The sequence below is a fragment of the Schistocerca americana genome, chromosome X (assembly GCF_021461395.2).
Source record: "Schistocerca americana isolate TAMUIC-IGC-003095 chromosome X, iqSchAmer2.1, whole genome shotgun sequence".
Classification (NCBI taxonomy): Eukaryota; Metazoa; Arthropoda; class Insecta; order Orthoptera; family Acrididae; genus Schistocerca; species Schistocerca americana.
The window spans coordinates 513,632,730-513,652,423 of NC_060130.1; the positions used below are offsets into that span (position 1 = coordinate 513,632,730).

At 40.6% G+C, this 19,694-nt stretch overlaps 1 protein-coding gene across 1 annotated transcript in view; it reads right to left on the reverse strand.

Annotated features, from left to right (window-relative positions):
• The window catches only part of LOC124555345 (WD repeat-containing protein 6), a 292,678-nt gene that overhangs the window by 110,074 nt on the left and 162,910 nt on the right, over positions 1-19,694 (reverse strand). Inside the window, exons 8-10 of the mRNA XM_047129225.1 lie at positions 12,514-12,862; positions 7,290-7,445; positions 3,155-3,306 (exon numbers count right to left, since the gene is read on the reverse strand). Of these exons, the coding sequence (XP_046985181.1) occupies positions 3,155-3,306; positions 7,290-7,445; positions 12,514-12,862 (657 nt within the window). The remainder of the gene's footprint in view (positions 1-3,154; positions 3,307-7,289; positions 7,446-12,513; positions 12,863-19,694) is intronic.

Here is a 19,694-nt window from a genome sequence, read left to right on the forward strand (position 1 = left end):
CAAGATCACAAAATTTATCACAAATAAGCAAATTAATTCAGAAATGGAAATTCTTATGGGACAATAAATCATTCCTGAAAATTTTCCTTTCCTTTAAGCACAGAGTCACAAATGATTTGAAATAAAACATTTAATCATATTACATGCCAATGTGTAAACCTTCACAGATAAAGTAGCAATGTACCCCTTTTGCTGACTGCTATCTACTACGTAGACTCATACATGTTGCAAGTGGCAAAAGTTGCACAGATTCCAGTGAACCTAAGGAATATACACATGCCAGTTATTAAGATTTACAGACTATGGTGGAAGCATTTAATTGCAGCTACTTCTGCACCAGTTATTCTAACCCCCCCCCCCCCCCCCACCCCCCCACAACCCAACCACACTGTCCATCCAATACTGAAAACAGTAGTCAGATACCTAATGAAATTAAAGCCAATGACACTGTAATTACCTGCAGTCAGTTATAGGATCTCTCTTCAGTACACATATTCTCTCACATTGCAGTTTTCTTTATTCATGTTGTTATTTCTAATGTTATATTATTACATTTTACTTTCTTAACTGCCATTATTAATGTCTTACTCTTAATTGAAAATATTCATGCATGCATTCATTTTTTAATTTCCTTTCTTCTTTGCTTCTATCCCACTCCTCTTGTCTCCAAATCTCACAATCACATCTGCCTCTTTGTTTACAATCAGTATATTTCTGCTTATCCTAACTGGCCCACATGAGGTCAAAATGTGATGTGATGCCTTTTCCATTATTTATTTGCCTTTTTACACATCCACTTGACAGTTCTCTTCATCTGAGATTACTTTATCACATATCCAGAACAGCAGATATCTAAGATGTTACAGAACTAAATGATAAGAACTCATGCCATCCATATAAACATAAAATTGTATTTTTTTTTTTTTATACAGTGCATAGGGCTGATACCACCCCCTTAAATCTTGAGGACAAAGATGAACACTTAGACAAAAATGATCGGTTATGATGCAGGTTTAAAAGATACGATTAATGCCATGGCAAGACATAGAAACCACCAAAACAAGATAAATTTACAGCAATATAATAGAGTGATGCCATATTGAGGAATCATTTCATATGGACTGGTGAAACTACTCGATATACATTTTATATAAGGACTACACAGATAAGAGTGTGAAATTAGTGCTTGTATGGTGGCATACAGACAGTCGTTTTTCCCTCCCTCTATTTGCAAGTGGAGTAGTAAAGGAAATGACTAGTAGTGGTACAGGGTACCCTCTGGCAAGCACTGTATGGTGTCTTGCAGGATGTGTATGTGGATCTAGGTTTATAAGTTAAAAAGCATTTTGGCAGATGGTTGGCTCTGAGCACTATGGGACTCAACTGCTGAGGTCATTAGTCCCCTAGAACTTAGAACTAGTTAAACCTAACTAACCTAAGGACATCACAAACAGCCATGCCCGAGGCAGGATTCGAACCTGCGACCGTAGCGGTCTTGCGGTTCCAGACTGCAGCGCCTTTAACCGCACGGCCACTTCGGCCGGCTTTTGGCAGATAAACTGGAGCAAAGCTAGAACATAAAATTGGTAATGGTGCAAATTGGATGGGGTAAGTAGGACTATATGAAATGAAATATCAATACTGTGAGATGAAGTATATGGGTGAGATAGGAAGAAACTTTAAAATAAGGTTCAAAGTACATAATAGTAAAGGGAATGGTTCATCAGCAGTAGCAAAGCAATTTAAGAATGAAGAGCACTCTTTATTAAGCAAGTGTATTGTTTGTTTGCACTGATGTATACATAATAAGGCATTGCAATCCTTGGTAGGTAAATGGCATTGGAATTTTGTTTGCCAGTAAACAGAGATACATAATAGTGTTAAGTGCTACAAGTATTCAAGAACATTGTGTGGTAAATACAATGAAAATCATATAAACCACACATTCAGATAACTGGTACATCATAATCTCCATACTAATATTATCATACTGTTGTACCATTGCTTCACAACAGAAAAAGTGTCAGTATGATTCCTTGAAATACGTCACACACAGTTTCCCACCCATCCTCATTCAATCTGGATTGTACTCTATCTCTAATGGCCTCACTATGATTGGCTTTAAAATCTTACATTATTTATCTTCCTTCTATGAGAGACTGGTGTGCTATTAGGTATTATATAAAATTAATGACAAGTAGTTCCATTTATGAAAAGAGAAACTGAAGACGCAGACAACTCTCCACGCAAAGCATTCCACATTTCAATTTACAAATATGTTGTTGCTATGATGGTGCAAAAATCTGATACCTTTGTCAATCTGTGTGATGTGCCTTACCACTCTTCTGCTCACAGGACATAAAATGTACAGAATTACTGTATCATTGCTCGAGGGACTATATCAACAACAGACTTGTAGGCTTAGGATCGTTAGGTATAAAAATGTAACAAAAGGTGTAAAAAAAGATGTGAGACTTCTGGTAGAAACAAGGAGGCATAAAGTGCCAATTCCAAACGCAAAAAAAAAATATTTTTGAACTATTACATTAGTTATTAAGTCACAAATCTCCCAAAAGAATTCACTCAAAGCCTTTAAGATTGAAAAAACTGATACTTTCTGTGCCATATTAACTGCTTCATTTTTAAAGAAAACTGCTCCTTATGCACCTCGTGCACATCACATTTCTTATCACTCATAGTCTGCACAGAAACAAGACTGTTCTGTTTCTGTTATATTTCCATCTAACCAACGTGATGAACAAATGTGTGTACAAACAAAGCCCACGTAAACTATGGAAAGTTTTTATTTTTTAACCTGATGTATGATCCATTCTGGCACCATGGGCAATAGGGTTGTGTTCCAACTTCAGATTTTTCCTGCTGTAATGAGTTCATTCATGAAACAGTTTCCCTTCATTGTTTGCTACCTTGTATGGACTCCACCAAAAATTAGGGTGATATACTTATATCCGCATCATAATCATGATGAAGCCCTCATTTATGTGCAAAAAAGCTTCAGGCATTACTTTCATGAATAAGAAATCTTGGTCCTAAACATGTTTGATGAATACATACTGGGATCAAGGGGTGGCTCAAAGATGTAATTTACAATGTAAACTTTTGCTGAGTTGGCTGGCATGAAGATAACACTTACATCATCAGTGGTTATTAAACCATAAACATGTATGTTTCCTGTCCTGTCACCAAATAACAGATGACTGTCATGAATCACAGCTGTCATAACAGATGACCTTTTCTTAGTTGGTAAGCTGAACTTCTGAAGACAGGTAAGAGAGTGACATTCATCTGTAACAGAAAATAAAGCAATATGTAGTGACTGGAAATATGGTAGATACCACTGACAAGTACAGAAAATAAGTAATTTTAATGCAGTCCCAGGTAATCAACTTTCTTTCATCAAATAAAAATTTATCACTTGATTACATGATGGGGTGTTTTGAAAAATGTGGAATATATTTATTACCAGTCACAGCTCTCCATAGTACATACATTACGCGATCAAAAGTATTCGGACAATCCCAAAGACATACTTTTTCATATTAGGTGCATTGCGCTGCCACCTACTACCAGGTACTCCACATCAGCGACCTCAGTAGTTATTAGGCATCGTGAGAGAGTAGAATGGGGCACACCGTGGAACTCATGGACTTCGAATGTGGTCAGGTGATTGGCTGTCACTTGTTTCATACATCTGTACATGAGATTTCCATACTCCTAAACATCCCTAGGTCTACTGTTTCTGATGTGATAGTGAGGTGGAAATGTGAAGGGACACATACAGCACAAAAGCATACAGGCCGACCTCATCTGTTGACTGACAGAGACCGCTGACAGTTGAAGAGTATCGTAATGTGTAATAGGCAGACATCTATCCAGACCATCACACAGGAATTCCTTACTGCATCATGACCCACTGCAAGTACTATGACAATTAGGTTGGAGGTGAGAAAACTCGGATTTCATCGCCAAGCGGCTGCTCATAAGCCAAAAGATGCCTCATTTGGTGTAAGAAGCATAAACATTGGACGACTGAACAGTGGAAAAACATTGTGTGGAGTGACAAATCACGGTACACAATGTGGCAATCTGATGGCAGGGTGAGAGTACGGCGAATGCCCTGTGAACATCAGCTGCCAGTGTGTGTAGTGCCAAAAGTAAAATTTGGAGGCAGTGGTGTTATGGAGTGTCATGTTTTTCATGGAGGGGGCTTGCACCCCTTGTTTTGCATGACACTATCACATCACAGGCCTACATTGATGTTTTAAGCACCTTCTTGCTTCCCACTGTTTAAGAGCAATTCGGGGATGGTGATTGCATCTTTCAACATGATCAAGCACCAGATCATAATGCATGGCCTGTGGCGAACTGTTACATGACAATAACATCGCTGGAATGGATTGGCCTGTACAGAGTTCTGATCTGAATGTTTTGGAACACCGACTTCATACCAAGCCTCACCCACTGACATCCATACCTCTCCTCAATGCAGCACTCCATGAAGAATGGGCTGCCATTCCCCCAGAAACCTTCCAGCACCTGATTGAACATACCCCTGTGAGAGTGGAAGCTGTCATCAATGCTAAGGGTGGGCCAACACCATACTGCATTCCAGCATTACCAATGGAAGGCACCATGAACTTGTACGTCATTCTCAGCCAGGTGTCCCGATACTTTTGATCACATAGTGTATGTACACATTGTTACAGGATATACATTTTTTCTTTGTGTTTTTCAGAGGGTTACAAGAGGAAGTGATCTTCACCCAGATCAACAGGGCTGCAGGAAAAGAAATCCAGTTTCATCTTCCTGATTTAGACTGTCAGTAAAACAAACTAATTCTGTATTTGGCATTTCCTATCACGTACCTAACAAATTAAACCCAACATGCAAACATGTTGTTGTTGTGGTCTTCAGTCCTGAGACTGGTTTGATGCAGCTCTCCATGCTACCCTATCCTGTGCAAGCTTGTTCATCTCCCAGTACCTACTGCAACCTACATCCTTCTGAATCTGCTTAGTGTATTCATCTCTTGGTCTCCCACTACAATTTTTACCCTACATGCTGCCCTTCAATGCTAAATTTGTGATCCCTTGATGCCTCAGAACATGTTCTACCAACTGATCCCTTCTTCTAGTCAAGTTGTGACACAAATTTCTCTTCTCCCAATTCTATTCGATACCTCATCATTAGTTATGTGATCTACCCACCTTATCTTCAGCATTCTTCTGTAGCACTACATTTCGAAAGCTTCTATTCTCTTCTTGTCCAAACTATTTATCGTCCACGTTTCACTTCCATACATGGCTACACTCTATACAAATACTTTCAGAAACGACTTCCTGACACTTAAATTTATACTCGATGTTAACCAATTTCTCTTCTTCAGAAACGCTTTCCTTGCCATTGGCAGTCTACATTTTATATCTTCTCTACTTTGACCATCCTCAGTTATTTTGCTCCCCAAATAGCAAAACTCCTTTACTACTTTAAGTGTCTCATTTCCTGATCTAATTCCCTCAGCATCACCCGACTTAATTCGACTATATTCCATTATCCTCGTTTTGCTTTTGTTGATGTTCATCTTATATCCTCCTTTCAAGACACTGTCCATTCCGTTCAACTGCTCTTCCAAGTCCTTTGCTGTCTCTGACAGAATTACAATGTCATAGGAGTACCTCAAAGTTTTTATTTCTTCTCCATGGATTTTAATGCCTACTCCGAATTTTTCTTTTGTTTCCTTCACTGCCTGCTCAATATACAGATTGAATAACATCGGGGAGAGGCTACAACCCTGTCTCACTCCCTTCCCAACCACTGCTTCCCTTTCATGCCCATCGACTCTTATAACTGCCATCTGGTTTCTGTACAAATTGTAAATAGCCTTTCACTCCCTGTATTTTACCCCTGCCACCTTTAGAATTTGAAAGAGAGTATTCCAACCTTCTAGTATCTCCAGGCTTCTACCATGTATACAACCTTTTTTCATGATTCCTGAACCAAGTGTTAGCTATGATTAAATTATGATCTGTGCAACATTCTACCAGGCAGCTTCCTCTTTAATTCCTTACACCCATTCCATATTCACCTACTATGTTTCCTTCTCTCCCTTTTCCCACTCTCGAATTCCAGTCACCTATGACTATTAAATTTTCATCTCCCTTCACTACCTGAATAATTTCTTTTATCTCATCATACATTTCATCAATTTCTTCATCATCTGCAGAGCTAGTTGGCATATAAACTTGTACAACTGTTGTAGGTGTGGGCTTCGTGTCTATCTTGGCCACAATAATGCGTTCACTATGTTGTTTGTAGTAGCTTACCCGCACTCCTATTTTTTTTATTCATTATTATACCTACTCCTGCATTACCCCTATTTGATTTTGTATTTATAACCCTGCATTCACCTGACCAAAAGTCTTGGTCCTCCTGCCACCAAACTTCACTAATTCCCACTATATCTAACTTTAACCTATCCATTTCCTTTTTTAAATTTTCTAACTTACCTGCACGATTAAGGGATCTGACATTCCACACTCCGATCCGTAGAATGCCAGTATTCTTTCTCCTGATAATGACGTCCTCTTGAGTAGTCCCCGCCTGGAGATCCGAATGGGGGACTATTTTACTTCCGGAATATTTTACCCAAGAGGACGCCATCATCATTTAATCATACAGTAAAGCTGCATGCCCTCGGGAAAAATTATGGCTGTAGTTTCCCCTTGCTTTCAGCCGTTCGCAGTACCAGAACAGCAAGGCCATTTTGGTTAGTGTTACAAGACCAGATCAGTCAGTCATCCAGACTGTTGCCCCTGCAACTACTGAAAAGGCTGCTGCCCCTCTTCAGGAACCACACGTTTGTCTGGCATCTCAAGAGATACCCCTCCGTTGTGGTTGTACCTACAGTACAGCTATCTGTATCACTGAGGGACGCAAGCCTCCCCACCAACGGCAAGGTCCATACAAACATAATGAATGCTTAAATGTTTCATGTGACCTAATTTAAAACTGTGCTCCAAGGAGGAGTTAAGAGCAGCAGCTGTGAAAGGTGAGATACTGCTTCATTACTTGTTTCCACAGCAAACAGCTGATGGACAGTTCAACACAGACAATGATCAATGGTACCATGGTTGTTACACTACAGTATTGTTTGATCAAAGATGTGGCAAATATAGTACTGTCTGAAATTGTAACTCCTGTCACTTCATGACTAGCAAGCTGAGAGGCACAAAAAATGTGTGCAGATGCTACATAACACAGTCACTCACCACCAACTGCTTTGAGTTTCCATAGCTCCATAGGACCAGAAGAGGAACATACTAATAAACAGTCATCTGAAGCCCAGTGCAATGATGATATGGTTCCTTCTGAAGAGTGCACTTCGACCAGTTTTGTTAAGGTTTCCCCTCTGCAGCAGTTTTCATCTGGCAATGCAAAATAAGATATTAACTAAAACATTGTTACATGTTTGAACATATCTCATCAAAATAAACATGCACAAGTCTATGATTTCTTGATAACAATTTGTATACCTTTCCAGTGTCCATAGGTCAACCTTAACTATTGGGAAGGTTATTTTACATTGCAGTCATTGATTTTTTCTCTTTTCTTGGTTGATAACTTAAAAAATTAATACTGAATTTCATGTTTCAATTTCTATTGTTTTATTTTTAAGTGCATAAGCCTGCAAAGATACATCACACACCATACTGCAACAAACTGTGGTTGGCCTGTTGCACAGGTGTCCCCTACTGAACACCACCTCTTCATGTGAATGTATTTTCAGATGACACTGTGAGTAATTGAGATGCTCACAATGTTACATAAAAACAGAATGTACAGCTACTAGTAATGTGGCCACACCACTACCAGTGGTAGCAGTCAGAGCTGCTGGTGGCAGAGATCATGCGTGCATTTACAACTCAATTCTACATCTACATCTACATCTACATCCATACTCCACAAGCCACCTGACGGTGTGTGGCAGGGGTACCTTGAGTACCTCTATCCATTCTCCCTTCTATTCCAGTCTGGTATTGTTCGTGGAAAGAAGGATTGTCGGTATGCCTCTGTGTGGGCTCTAATCTCTCTGATTTTATCCTCATGGTCTCTTCGTGAGATATATGTAGGAGGGAGCAATATACTGCTTGACTCCTCGGTGAAGGTACGTTCTCAAAACTTCAACAAAATCCCTTACTGAGCTACTGAGCATCTCTCCTGCAGAGTCTTCCACTGGAGTTTATCTATCATCTCCGTAACGCTTTCGCGATTACTAAATGATCCTGTAATGAAGCGCGCTGTTCTTCGTTGAATCTTCTCTATGTCTTCTATCAACCCTATCTGGTAAAGATCCCACACTGCTGAGCAGTATTCAAGCAGTGGGCGAACAAGCGTACTGTAACCTACTTCCTTTGTTTTCAGATTGCATTTCCTTAGGATTCTTCCAATGAATCTCAGTCTGGCATCTGCTTTACCAACGATCAACTTTATGTGATCATTCCATTTTAAATCACTCCTAATGTGTACTCCCAGATAACTTGTGGAATTAACTGCTTCCAGTTGCTGACCTGCTATATTGTAGCTAAATGATAAGGGATCTTTCTTTCTATGTATTCGCAGCACATTACACTTGTCTACATTGAGATTCAATTGCCATGCCCTGCACCATGCGTCAACTTGCTGCAGATCCTCCTGCATTTCAGTAAAATTTTCCATTGTTACACCTCTCGATATACCACAGCATCATCTGCAAAAAACCTCAGTGAACTTCCGATGTTATCCACAAGGTCATTTATGTATATTGTGAATAGCAATGGTCCTACAACTCTCCCCTGTAGCACACCTGAAATCACACTTACTTCGGAAGACTTCTCTCCACTGAGAATGACATGCTGCGTTCTGTGATCTAGGAACTCTTCAATCCAATCACACAATTGGTCTGATAGTCCATATGCTCTTATTTTGCTCATTAAATGACTGTGGGGAACTGTATCGAACGCCTTGCAGAAGTCAAGAAACACGCCATCTACCTGGGAACCCATGTCTATGGCCCTCTGAGTCTCGTGGACGAATAGCGCGAGCTAGGTTTAACACGATCGTCTTTTTTGAAACCCATGCTGATTCCTACAGAGTAGATTTCTAGTCTCCAGAAAAGCCATTATACTCAAACATAATATGTGTTCCAAAATTCTACAACTGATAGACGTTAGAGATATAGGTCTATAGTTCTGCACATCTGTTCGACGTCCCTTCTTGAAAACGGGGATGACTTGTGCCCTTTACCAATCCTTTGGAACGCTACGCTCTTCTAGAGACCTATTGGTCATCTTGACAATGGGTAGCACTGTATTCTTTTCCTAATCCTATCCTTTTGGTGATATCTCAATCTGGAGTCTCCATTTTTTGTTTCTGCTACTCATTGAGGTATTCCCCAGATACCTAAAATAAAACAAAGATATTCCAATGAGTAATACAAAAATTTCTGGTGATGAATAACATCCTTTCTAGCCCCAAATATTATATACTTCAGTCAGCACAAAATCTTAAGCAGAAGAATACTGGGGGTATGGCTCCATACATTCTGAACCCTGTCTTGACTCGCTCATGTTGCTGCTATAAGGGGTGAGCACTGTGCTGTCTATGCAACATAGCATGACTCTATTGTGGGTATATAAGCACCAACATGAAGACAAGGTATTAGTGTGGCATTTACATGTTTTTGACAAGCATGCGGTGCAAGTGCAGAAACATGAACTATGGTGACATTATTAGCAGATGCATCCAAACAGGACCAACATGCTGTTATTCTTCTCTTGGCTGCTGAAGGACAAACACTGGTAGATATCCACTGGAGAATGAAGAGTGTGTACACAGCAGCATGTCTATTCAAAAACCCTTTGTGGAAAAATTTGACAAGAGGCACTGTTGCTTCATGATAATGCACATCCGCATATTGTAAGTGTTGTAACACAAAAGTTATACTAACTGAAGTGAGAGACACTCAAACACTCACCCTATTAGCCTGATCTCTCTCCATATGATTATCATGCTTTCAGTCCCTTAAAAAGGGCCTTGGAGAGTCGATAATTCCTGTCAGATGAGGGACAGTTAAAGACTTCTTCATGCAACAGGGTATGTTGTTCCACCAATCAAAAATCTTCATCCTGGTGGGCTGGTGTGTCAGTGGGATGATTGCCTCAATGCTCATGACAATTTTGCCTGACTGGCATACCGATTCTGGACTATGCTGCCTTCAAAAAGAAACTTTTTGGTGCCTCTTATATCTCGAATATACAATTATTACACCTCTGAATTTACCCAGCAGCCTTTTGATAGGAAAACTTTACCTTTCTTTCTAAAGTCATCATCTAAAACTGCTGAGTAACACCAAGATACTAACATATCAACTGAAACTGAAAACTGCTCAGCAACTAAACTATTAACTGGAACTATCATTTATAGAATATTCTGTCGGTACTTGGAGGAACATAACTGATGTCTCACAGTAATATAGTCTTACGTTATCTGAGGATTGACTAGAAAGCCAAAAACCAGTTCAGAATGAAATATAAAATAAATATTATTAACATCAATACTGTGTATTTCAGTAACTACCAGTTACAACCATAGCAGGATGTCTCTGAATTCCTTCAAACAATGTGCAACAGCATGTTCTTTGCCTTCACTGGCTGCTATGTCACCTTCCTAATTTTAATAAATTCCAGTGCTCTGAGGGCACTCAGAAGAATTATACCTCTTCTCCATAAATGAAAAAGGTGCCCTATACATTCTGGGCCATTTAGTTGCACACATCATTTCTCAGTTTTTTGATGCTCATTTGTGTAATCAGAGCAGATGAGGAATCACAGAAGATGATAAAAATCTTTATTATCTGCTCCAATATCTTTCATGAATTCATTTAGAAGGCAAAACTCAGACATTTTAAGGGAAAATAACTGAATCCCCAACAATGCCCCCTTGAACTAATTCACCAAGTTACAGTGTGTATCTAACTTAGTGTAAAAAGCTTATCTAAAGGCATAGTCTGAAGGATATGATTTATTATGCTTTTATTTGTTTATTCACAACAAAGAACCCCAGCATTAACCAGTATATGTACATAAACCAATCTTGGATTAATTCGTGTATGCAATACCTATATTTGTAAGATGTCTCTTTGTTTGAAATGAAAGTTACTTTTTTGGCCTTATGCAACTTTGAAAAACACATTTATGACTATGAATTGAGATTAAAATCTGGATAATATAGGGTTGACACGAGTCGATACTCATGACACTATGAATAATTTGTGCTAGATGAAAAGGGCACCTTCACCAGCTTCAGCATAAATGCTCAGTGTTATGGACATTCTGAAGGTGTCCGTTGTCAATATATTGCCCTTATGGTAGACACTGTTTAACAATTTTATGTATGACAGCCAAGCATACTGACGTATTCAATGCTGCCACTGCCCAGCTGGAACAGTGAAAAATGTAATATAAAAGAAACAGTGAGGAGCATTTTTTTTCTCTGGTACTTTTTTTTAAGGAATCTGGGATTGTCCAGATCCTTCAAGGATCTTACTTTAAGATTTCTTAGGTATGGCACCAGGTGAATTCTTGGTTGAACAGGCAGTTGTTTCTTTAGGAATGACAACAATGTCCTTGAATGACACAGATTATACAAATGTAACATATATGGTTAAAAGTGACATAAACAGATTTTCCAGGAAAATGTTCATATTGGCATATTGGTCTTCTGCTAACACATCCAGCCTCCTCAGTCAAAGGATGAGGTGAGAATAGAAAAGGTACACAGAAAGCATTGTCTCATTTCCTTAAAATTTTATTGCTAACTTCAACTTCTTCTGGAGTTCTGTCATATGTGTTATGCCTCTATATATTCTACAAAAACTTACAGTAATTTAAGGTGTTGTGCAATTCAACTGTAGCTGTGTCAAAACACAAGTTATGAAACTTGGTGTATAGTTTCCATTGGCAAAGTTACCCTACAGGGTATCTCCATAGAATTAAACATACCTTTCTTTCTTCTATCTCTCTGCAAATGAAGAACTAACATATGTCTTTTAATAATTATAAATATATTTCATCACATTCATCATATTATGCACTTTTTTACTGTCAAGTTTGTGAAGGACTAGTAAGACCAACTCCTTAACCCTATAGTTGTATGTTGCTGAATGTGTGAAGTTTCAAAATAGGTACTGTGTTTTAATTTTTTATCCCATAAGAATTAAGAGACTGAGTAAACACAAAAAATTGGGATGAAACACAGGTTGCACTTTAAAAAGTATGTTGTCTCCCCTTATCGCCCACTGTCAATCTTGAGGCTTAATTCCCCCACCTCTGGCTTCCATTAATATGACATACTGAAAATTTCTGTAACTCATACAAATAAAATTTCTGTCACAGATGAAACAACCTGTTAACAAATCCGTTCATTAACAACAGTGTTTCATATTACGATACATACCACTCATAACAAGAATTTCACCATCACATGATGCAATAGCAAGCAAAGCTCTTGATGGTGAGATGTCAAGAAGGCATATATTTGAAAATCTTTTGCAGTCAAATGTAAATTTACATTCGGCACCATGGCAGTCATCATAATGCCAAAGAGCGGCATTTTTAGTTAATGCCACTACATGGTTATCCTTTAAAATAACAATACGGCGAAGTATGATGCCATCTATATGATTTACATGATTAACTGAATTGTTTAAGCACCCGTGGAAAGACAATTGTGCATGATTCAAACTCTCTTCTCTCCACATATTAAATGGCCATGCAATAACTCCCCCATCACTTCCACCGATAACCTACAAAAACAAACAAAAAAAATAAATAAAGACATTCAGTTCACAACTGTGCTAGTCAGTATCATTTAAAATAAAACACAATCTGAATATACATTCCATATTTCCACACAAAACCATAAAGCTGCTAACAGTCTAACCAAGGAACCTATGACGCTCAAAATAAATAATATACAAGATATGGCAGTCAAGTATGGGAACAAACCAACATACAGAAAGTACAAAAAAGTCATGTATACACAACAGTAAAGGTATTTACTATATTCAGTTATTTAAACTCGTTTGTTTACAGTCTCACCACATACAAAAGAAATTAGTGCATATAGCTCAAAATTTATAATTCTTAATTTGTTACAATGTTCCAAACCCAGTTGAATAAATTGTATAACATTTATCTTGAAGTCATGACCCAAAATACACTAATAATGTGAAACCCGCAGCACCTGGAAAGATTGGCAAAAATGAATTCAAACACAAAGGAGGTGTAGAATGCTGTTCGTAGATTACCAACCTTGGAGAGAGACTGTGTATATGCAGACACAACAGTGCTCTCTCATGTGACTGAAAACGGTCAGTGTTACACAATGCTCTGTCAGTGAAAATCAGTCACATGAAGCTACAGCATAAAAGCAAATGACAGGACATCTTGTCAGCATCAAAAAGATCAGCATGTGAAAGACTCAAAGAGCACAGAATAATTGGTCTCCATGAAATGCATTTTTCATACTGTGGCATGTTGGCACATATGCACTGGTGCTATGACAGTGATGTCTGTACAATTTCTGGAGAGAAGAGGGTCAGATACAGCATTAAACCTATAATATGAGCACAGCACAAGACCAATGATGGGTGGAGGTCACACTCAACAACCGAACTAGGTTAATAATTGGCTCCTTTTACCGACCTCCCGACTCAGCAGCATTAGTGGCAGAACAACTGAGAGAAAATTTGGAATACATTTCACATAAATTTTCTCAGCATGTTATAGTCTTAGGTGGAGATTTCAATTTACCAGATATAGACTGGGACACTCAGATGTTTAGGACGGGTGGTAGGGACAGAGCATCGAGTGACATTATACTGAGTGCACTATCCGAAAATTACCTCGAGCAATTAAACAGAGAACCGACTCGTGGAGATAACATATTGGACCTACTGATAACAAACAGACCCGAACTTTTCAACTCTGTATGTACAGAACAGGGAATCAGTGATCATAAGGCCGTTGCAGCATCCCTGAATATGGAAGTTAATAGGAATATAAAAAAAGGGAGGAAGGTTTATCTGTTTAGCAAGAGTAATAGAAGGCAGATTTCAGACTACCTAACAGATCAAAACGAAAATTTCTGTTCAGACACTGACAATGTTGAGTGTTTATGGAAAAAGTTCAAGGCAATCGTAAAATGCGTTTTAGACAGGTACGTGCCGAGTAAAACTGTGAGGGACGGGAAAAACCCACCGTGGTACAACAACAAAGTTAGGAAACTACTGCGAAAGCAAAGAGAGCTCCACTCCAAGTTTAAACGCAGCCAAAACCTCTCAGACAAACAGAAGCTAAACGATGTCAAAGTTAGCGTAAGGAGGGCTATGCGTGAAGCGTTCATTGAATTCGAAAGTAAAATTCTATGTACCGACTTGACAGAAAATCCTAGGAAGTTCTGGTCTTACGTTAAATCAGTAAGTGGCTCGAAACAGCATATCCAGACACTACGGGATGATGATGGCATTGAAACAGAGGATGACACGCGTAAAGCTGAAATACTAAACACCTTTTTCCAAAGCTGTTTCACAGAGGAAGACCGCACTGCAGTTCCTTCTCTAAATCCTCGCACAAACGAAAAAATGGCTGACATCGAAATAAGTGTCCAAGGAATAGAAAAGCAACTGGAATCACTCAATAGAGGAAAGTCCACTGGACCTGATGGGATACCAATTCGATTCTACACAGAGTACGCGAAAGAACTTGCCCCCCTTCTAACAGCCGTGTACCGCAAGTCTCTAGAGGAACGGAGGGTTCCAAATGATTGGAAAAGAGCACAGATAGTCCCAGTCTTCAAGAAGGGTCGTCGAGCAGATGCGCAAAACTATAGACCTATATCTCTTACGTCGATCTCTTGTAGAATTTTAGAACATGTTTTTTGCTCGCGTATCATGTCATTTCTGGAAACCCAGAATCTACTATGTAGGAATCAACATGGATTCCGGAAACAGCGATCGTGTGAGACCCAACTCGCCTTATTTGTTCATGAGACCCTGAAAATATTAGATACAGGCTCCCAGGTAGATGCTATTTTTCTTGACTTCCGGAAGGCGTTCGATACAGTTCCACACTGTCGCCTGATAAACAAAGTAAGAGCCTACGGAATATCAGACCAGCTGTGTGGCTGGATTGAAGAGTTTTTAGCAAACAGAACACAGCATGTTGTTATCAATGGAGAGACGTCTACAGACGTTAAAGTAACCTGTGGCGTGCCACAGGGGAGTGTTATGGGACCATTGCTTTTCACAATATATATAAATGACTTAGTAGATAGTGTCGGAAGTTCCATGCGGCTTTTCGCGGATGATGCTGTAGTATACAGAGAAGTTGCTGCATTAGAAAATTGTAGCGAAATACAGGAAGATCTGCAGCGGATAGGCACTTGGTGCAGGGAGTGGCAACTAACCCTTAACATAGGCAAATGTAATGTATTGCGAATACATAGAAAGAAGGATCCTTTATTGTATGATTATATGATAGCGGAACAAACACTGGTAGCAGTTACTTCTGTAAAATATCTGGGAGTATGCGTACGGAACGATTTGAAGTGGAATGATCATATAAAATTAATTGTTGGTAAGGCGGGTACCAGGTTGAGATTCATTGGGAGAGTGCTTAGAAAATGTAGTCCATCAACAAAGGAGGTGGCTTACAAAACACTCGTTCGACCTATACTTGAGTATTGCTCATCAGTGTGGGATCCGTACCAGGTCGGGTTGACGGAGGAGATAGAGAAGATCCAAAGAAGAGCGGCGCGTTTCGTCACCGGGTTATTTGGTAACCATGATAGCGTTACGGAGATGTTTAATAAACTCAAGTGGCAGACTCTGCAAGAGAGGCGCTCTGCATCGCGGTGTAGCTTGCTCGCCAGGTTTCGAGAGGGTGCGTTTCTGGATGAGGTATCGAATATATTGCTTCACCCTACTTATACATCCCGAGGAGATCACGAATGTAAAATTAGAGAGATTAGAGCGCGCACGGAGGCTTTCAGACAGTCGTTCTTCCCGCGAACCATACGCGACTGGAACAGGAAAGGGAGGTAATGACAGTGGCACGCAAAGTGCCCTCCGCCACACACCGTTGGGTGGCTTGCGGAGTATCAATGTAGATGTAGATGTAGATGTAGATGACTGCAATGTCACCTGCAGAGTTCAACCATAGTTTCCAGTGTTGGTTTGACACTGAAGAACTGCAGGGGGTGTGGATTTGACTGAGCAGATGGTTTGATAATTTTCTCTCCTACTCTGTATTGGTAGAACTCACTTTATGATTACTCACACTGGCAGAGAACCACGAAATGAACAGACAGTTCATGAGGTCAATGAAAGTGGAGTTCACAAAGTGAGAGGATACCCAAAACAAGTCCTGAACCTACTAAAGTTGTCTTAAGCACATACAACAGTTCAGGGAGCAATCCAACTCACAAATGTAAATCAGGAAAGGTCAGGACTCTACTCTTCTATGGAACGGAACTAAAGGCTTCACAGACTATCAAAATACTAACTGGGGTGACCGAGTTGTGATATTTAGCGGGATGCACACATTGGAGGGCAATGTCAATGATGTTCTTGCTGCAATTGTGGCACCTAATGCAGACACTAGCTGTGTCCATCATATGCAGCCCAAGTATCTCTGACATGTTCTCCCTATAAATACTTGGGCTAGATGGGGAATCTGAGTCACCGTTAGATACTGAAACTCCCCCCTTTTAACTGGCACATAGTAGAAAAGGTCTGGACACTTCCAGCTTCACTGAGTAAGGGGAGAGGGAGATGCAGGAATCCTCCCCAAACGCTCCAGCAGCATGTCCTCAATGTGATTGGCTGGGTTGGATGGCAGTGCCATCTGAGGGAATACCAGCCAATTGACAGGATCTGGGGCACAGCTTGGGTCTGTCTGCAGGGAAGTGCCACATGCGACAGATATGTGAAAAATAGTTTGGTTTCCTTGGGCACCACAGTCCAAAAATGCTCAACCTCTATTGAAGTCGAGGGGCCAAGGTCACGGCTGGTGGGGGTGGGATTGGGGGTGGGGGTGGGGGTGAGGGTGGGAGCCAGCAGTGGTGTAGGGGACTGAAATGGTATCACCTGCATTGGCTCCCATCACCACTCACTGTCGAGTTCCTGTCAATGCCTAACACAACGTCAGAAGTTGCAGTGGTAAGAGGTAGGCTGATGGGCTGGCCCATCGCTACAGTGATCACAGAGGTCATGCCCATTCAGTGGTTGTAGGGAAATGGGTTGGTACATTATGTTACAGATTGACCTGATTCCGATATTATAAAGTGCTCCTGGCTGACCACAACCTCAAACATCTTTCATCCGCTATTGCTGACAATGACGCCTTGTTTCCATCCGGGTTTGTGGCCAAAATTACGAGCCTACACATGGGAGCTCACACCATAATACAGCTGCGCACATGGGTGGTGACTGTGTCAGATGTAGCAGGTCAAAGAGAGTAAAATTTCACCCGCATAAAATTTCTGCTGGCCCTTCCGAATTGGATACAGAACGGAAAGGAGCAGTTGTCAGGAGCTCAATGCCACTGCACTGACAAATATCTTGAAACACATATGCCATGAACTGAGGGCCATTGCTGAAAATCAGGGTAGAAGGTGCCTCCTCTATCGCAAATATGATGGACACATCATGGATAGCTGCTGCCATAGTAACTGTTATCATCAGTGTCATATACAGGGTGTGTCATAATTAATTGTGTAAATGCATACAGTTGAAAGTACACGATAGTAGAAGCAAAAAAGTCTCAGTAAACATAGGGTTAAAAATGCATTACTTAGGAGCTGCAAGCAATTCTTCATCTTTGATACTGTGAAACAAATCTCTTCTACTGCAAGTGCTTTCCTTCCCATATTTTGGGAACTGGTAGTATGGACCAAAACATGAAAAAAACAGTCCAGTAAACATGTGCCCTAAAATGCATTCCTTTCAAGGTATGAGCGTCGACAAGTGTCAACCAAACTGCTCCCCAGAATGGACCATCAAAATCAACATGTACTCTTTACCAAGTGTGATCAGGGCATGCAGTGCAGGGGCCAAATACACACATTAAAAGAGGCTTTGCATTACCTTGGTTCTGAGAGTTCCAGAACCTGTACAGAAAATTGAAATAGAGATCAACATAAACATCATTTCCACCCTTTTTATTGCTCATGAAAACCACACACTGCATGTTGTACCACCATACAGCGAGACCTTCAGAGGTCATGGTACGGATTGCTGTACACACCAGTACCTCTAATACCCAGTAGTACATCCTCTTGCATTGATGCATGCCTGTATTCATTGTGGCATACTATCCACAAGTTCATCAAGGCACTGTTGGTCCAGATTGTCCCACTCCTCAATGGCGATTCAGCGTAGACCCCTCAGAGTGGTTGGTGGGTCATGTTGTCCATTAGCAGCCCTTTCCAATCTATCCCAGGCAAGTTCGATAGGGTTCATGTCTGGAGAACATGCTGGCCACTCTAGTAAGTGATGTCATTATTCTGAAGGAAGTCATTCACAAGATGTGCATGATAAGAGGTGCAAAGTGTTGTCCATGAAGACGAATCCCTTGCCAAAATGCTGCTGATATGGTTGCACTATCAGTTGGAGGATGGCATTCACATATTGTACAGCCGTTACGGCACCTTCCATGACCACCAGCGGCGTACAGCAGCCCCACATAATGCCACCCCAAAACAGCAGGGAACCTCCACCGCACAAAAAGCATTATTCAACATGGTGGCATTGCTGTCAGGGTTCCTCTGAGCCTAATCGATAGGTAGCAGTCATCCACTGCAGTAGTAACCCTTGAGCGGCCTTAGCGAGGCATGTCATTGACAGTTCCTGTCTCTCTATATCTCCTCCATGTCCAAACAACATTGCTTTGGTTCATTCCGAGACGTCTGAACACTTCCCTTGTTGAGAGCCCTTCCATGCACAAAGTAACAATGCGGACATGATCGAACCATGGTATTGACTGTCTAGACATCGCTGAACTACAGATAACACAAGCCGTGTACCTCCTTTCTGGTGGAATAACTGGAACTCATTGGCTGTCAGACCCCCTCCATCTAATAGGCAATGCTCATGCATGGTTGTTCACATCTTTGGGTGGGTTTAGTGACATCTCTGAACAGTCAGAGGGACTGTGTCTGTGATACGATATCCACAGTCAACATCTATCTTCAGGAGTTCTGGGAACCGGGGTGATGCGAAACTTTTTTTATGTGTGTAGTTGCGGGCACAGGCATAGCACTTCTAGATGGTGCCTTCAATGGTGAGGTCAAACCCAGACCAATACACAATGCCTCACTATTGCCTTCATTCTGTACATTCCCCAAAGTGAAGTGTGGAGGAGTTTTGGCATGTGGTGGCGGAGCATGGGAGGAATTACAACCCAGCATTCAGCATTATCCATAGCTAACAAAATGATCTCATCAATGATGTTAAGCAAGTGCCATAATGAAAAACAGGTGCATCATTTGGGGTTGATGTCCACAGGCAAGTGCTATGGCCAATCTCACCATACAGCAGACAACAAACACCCTGCAGAGAAGTGGATCACAGTCCA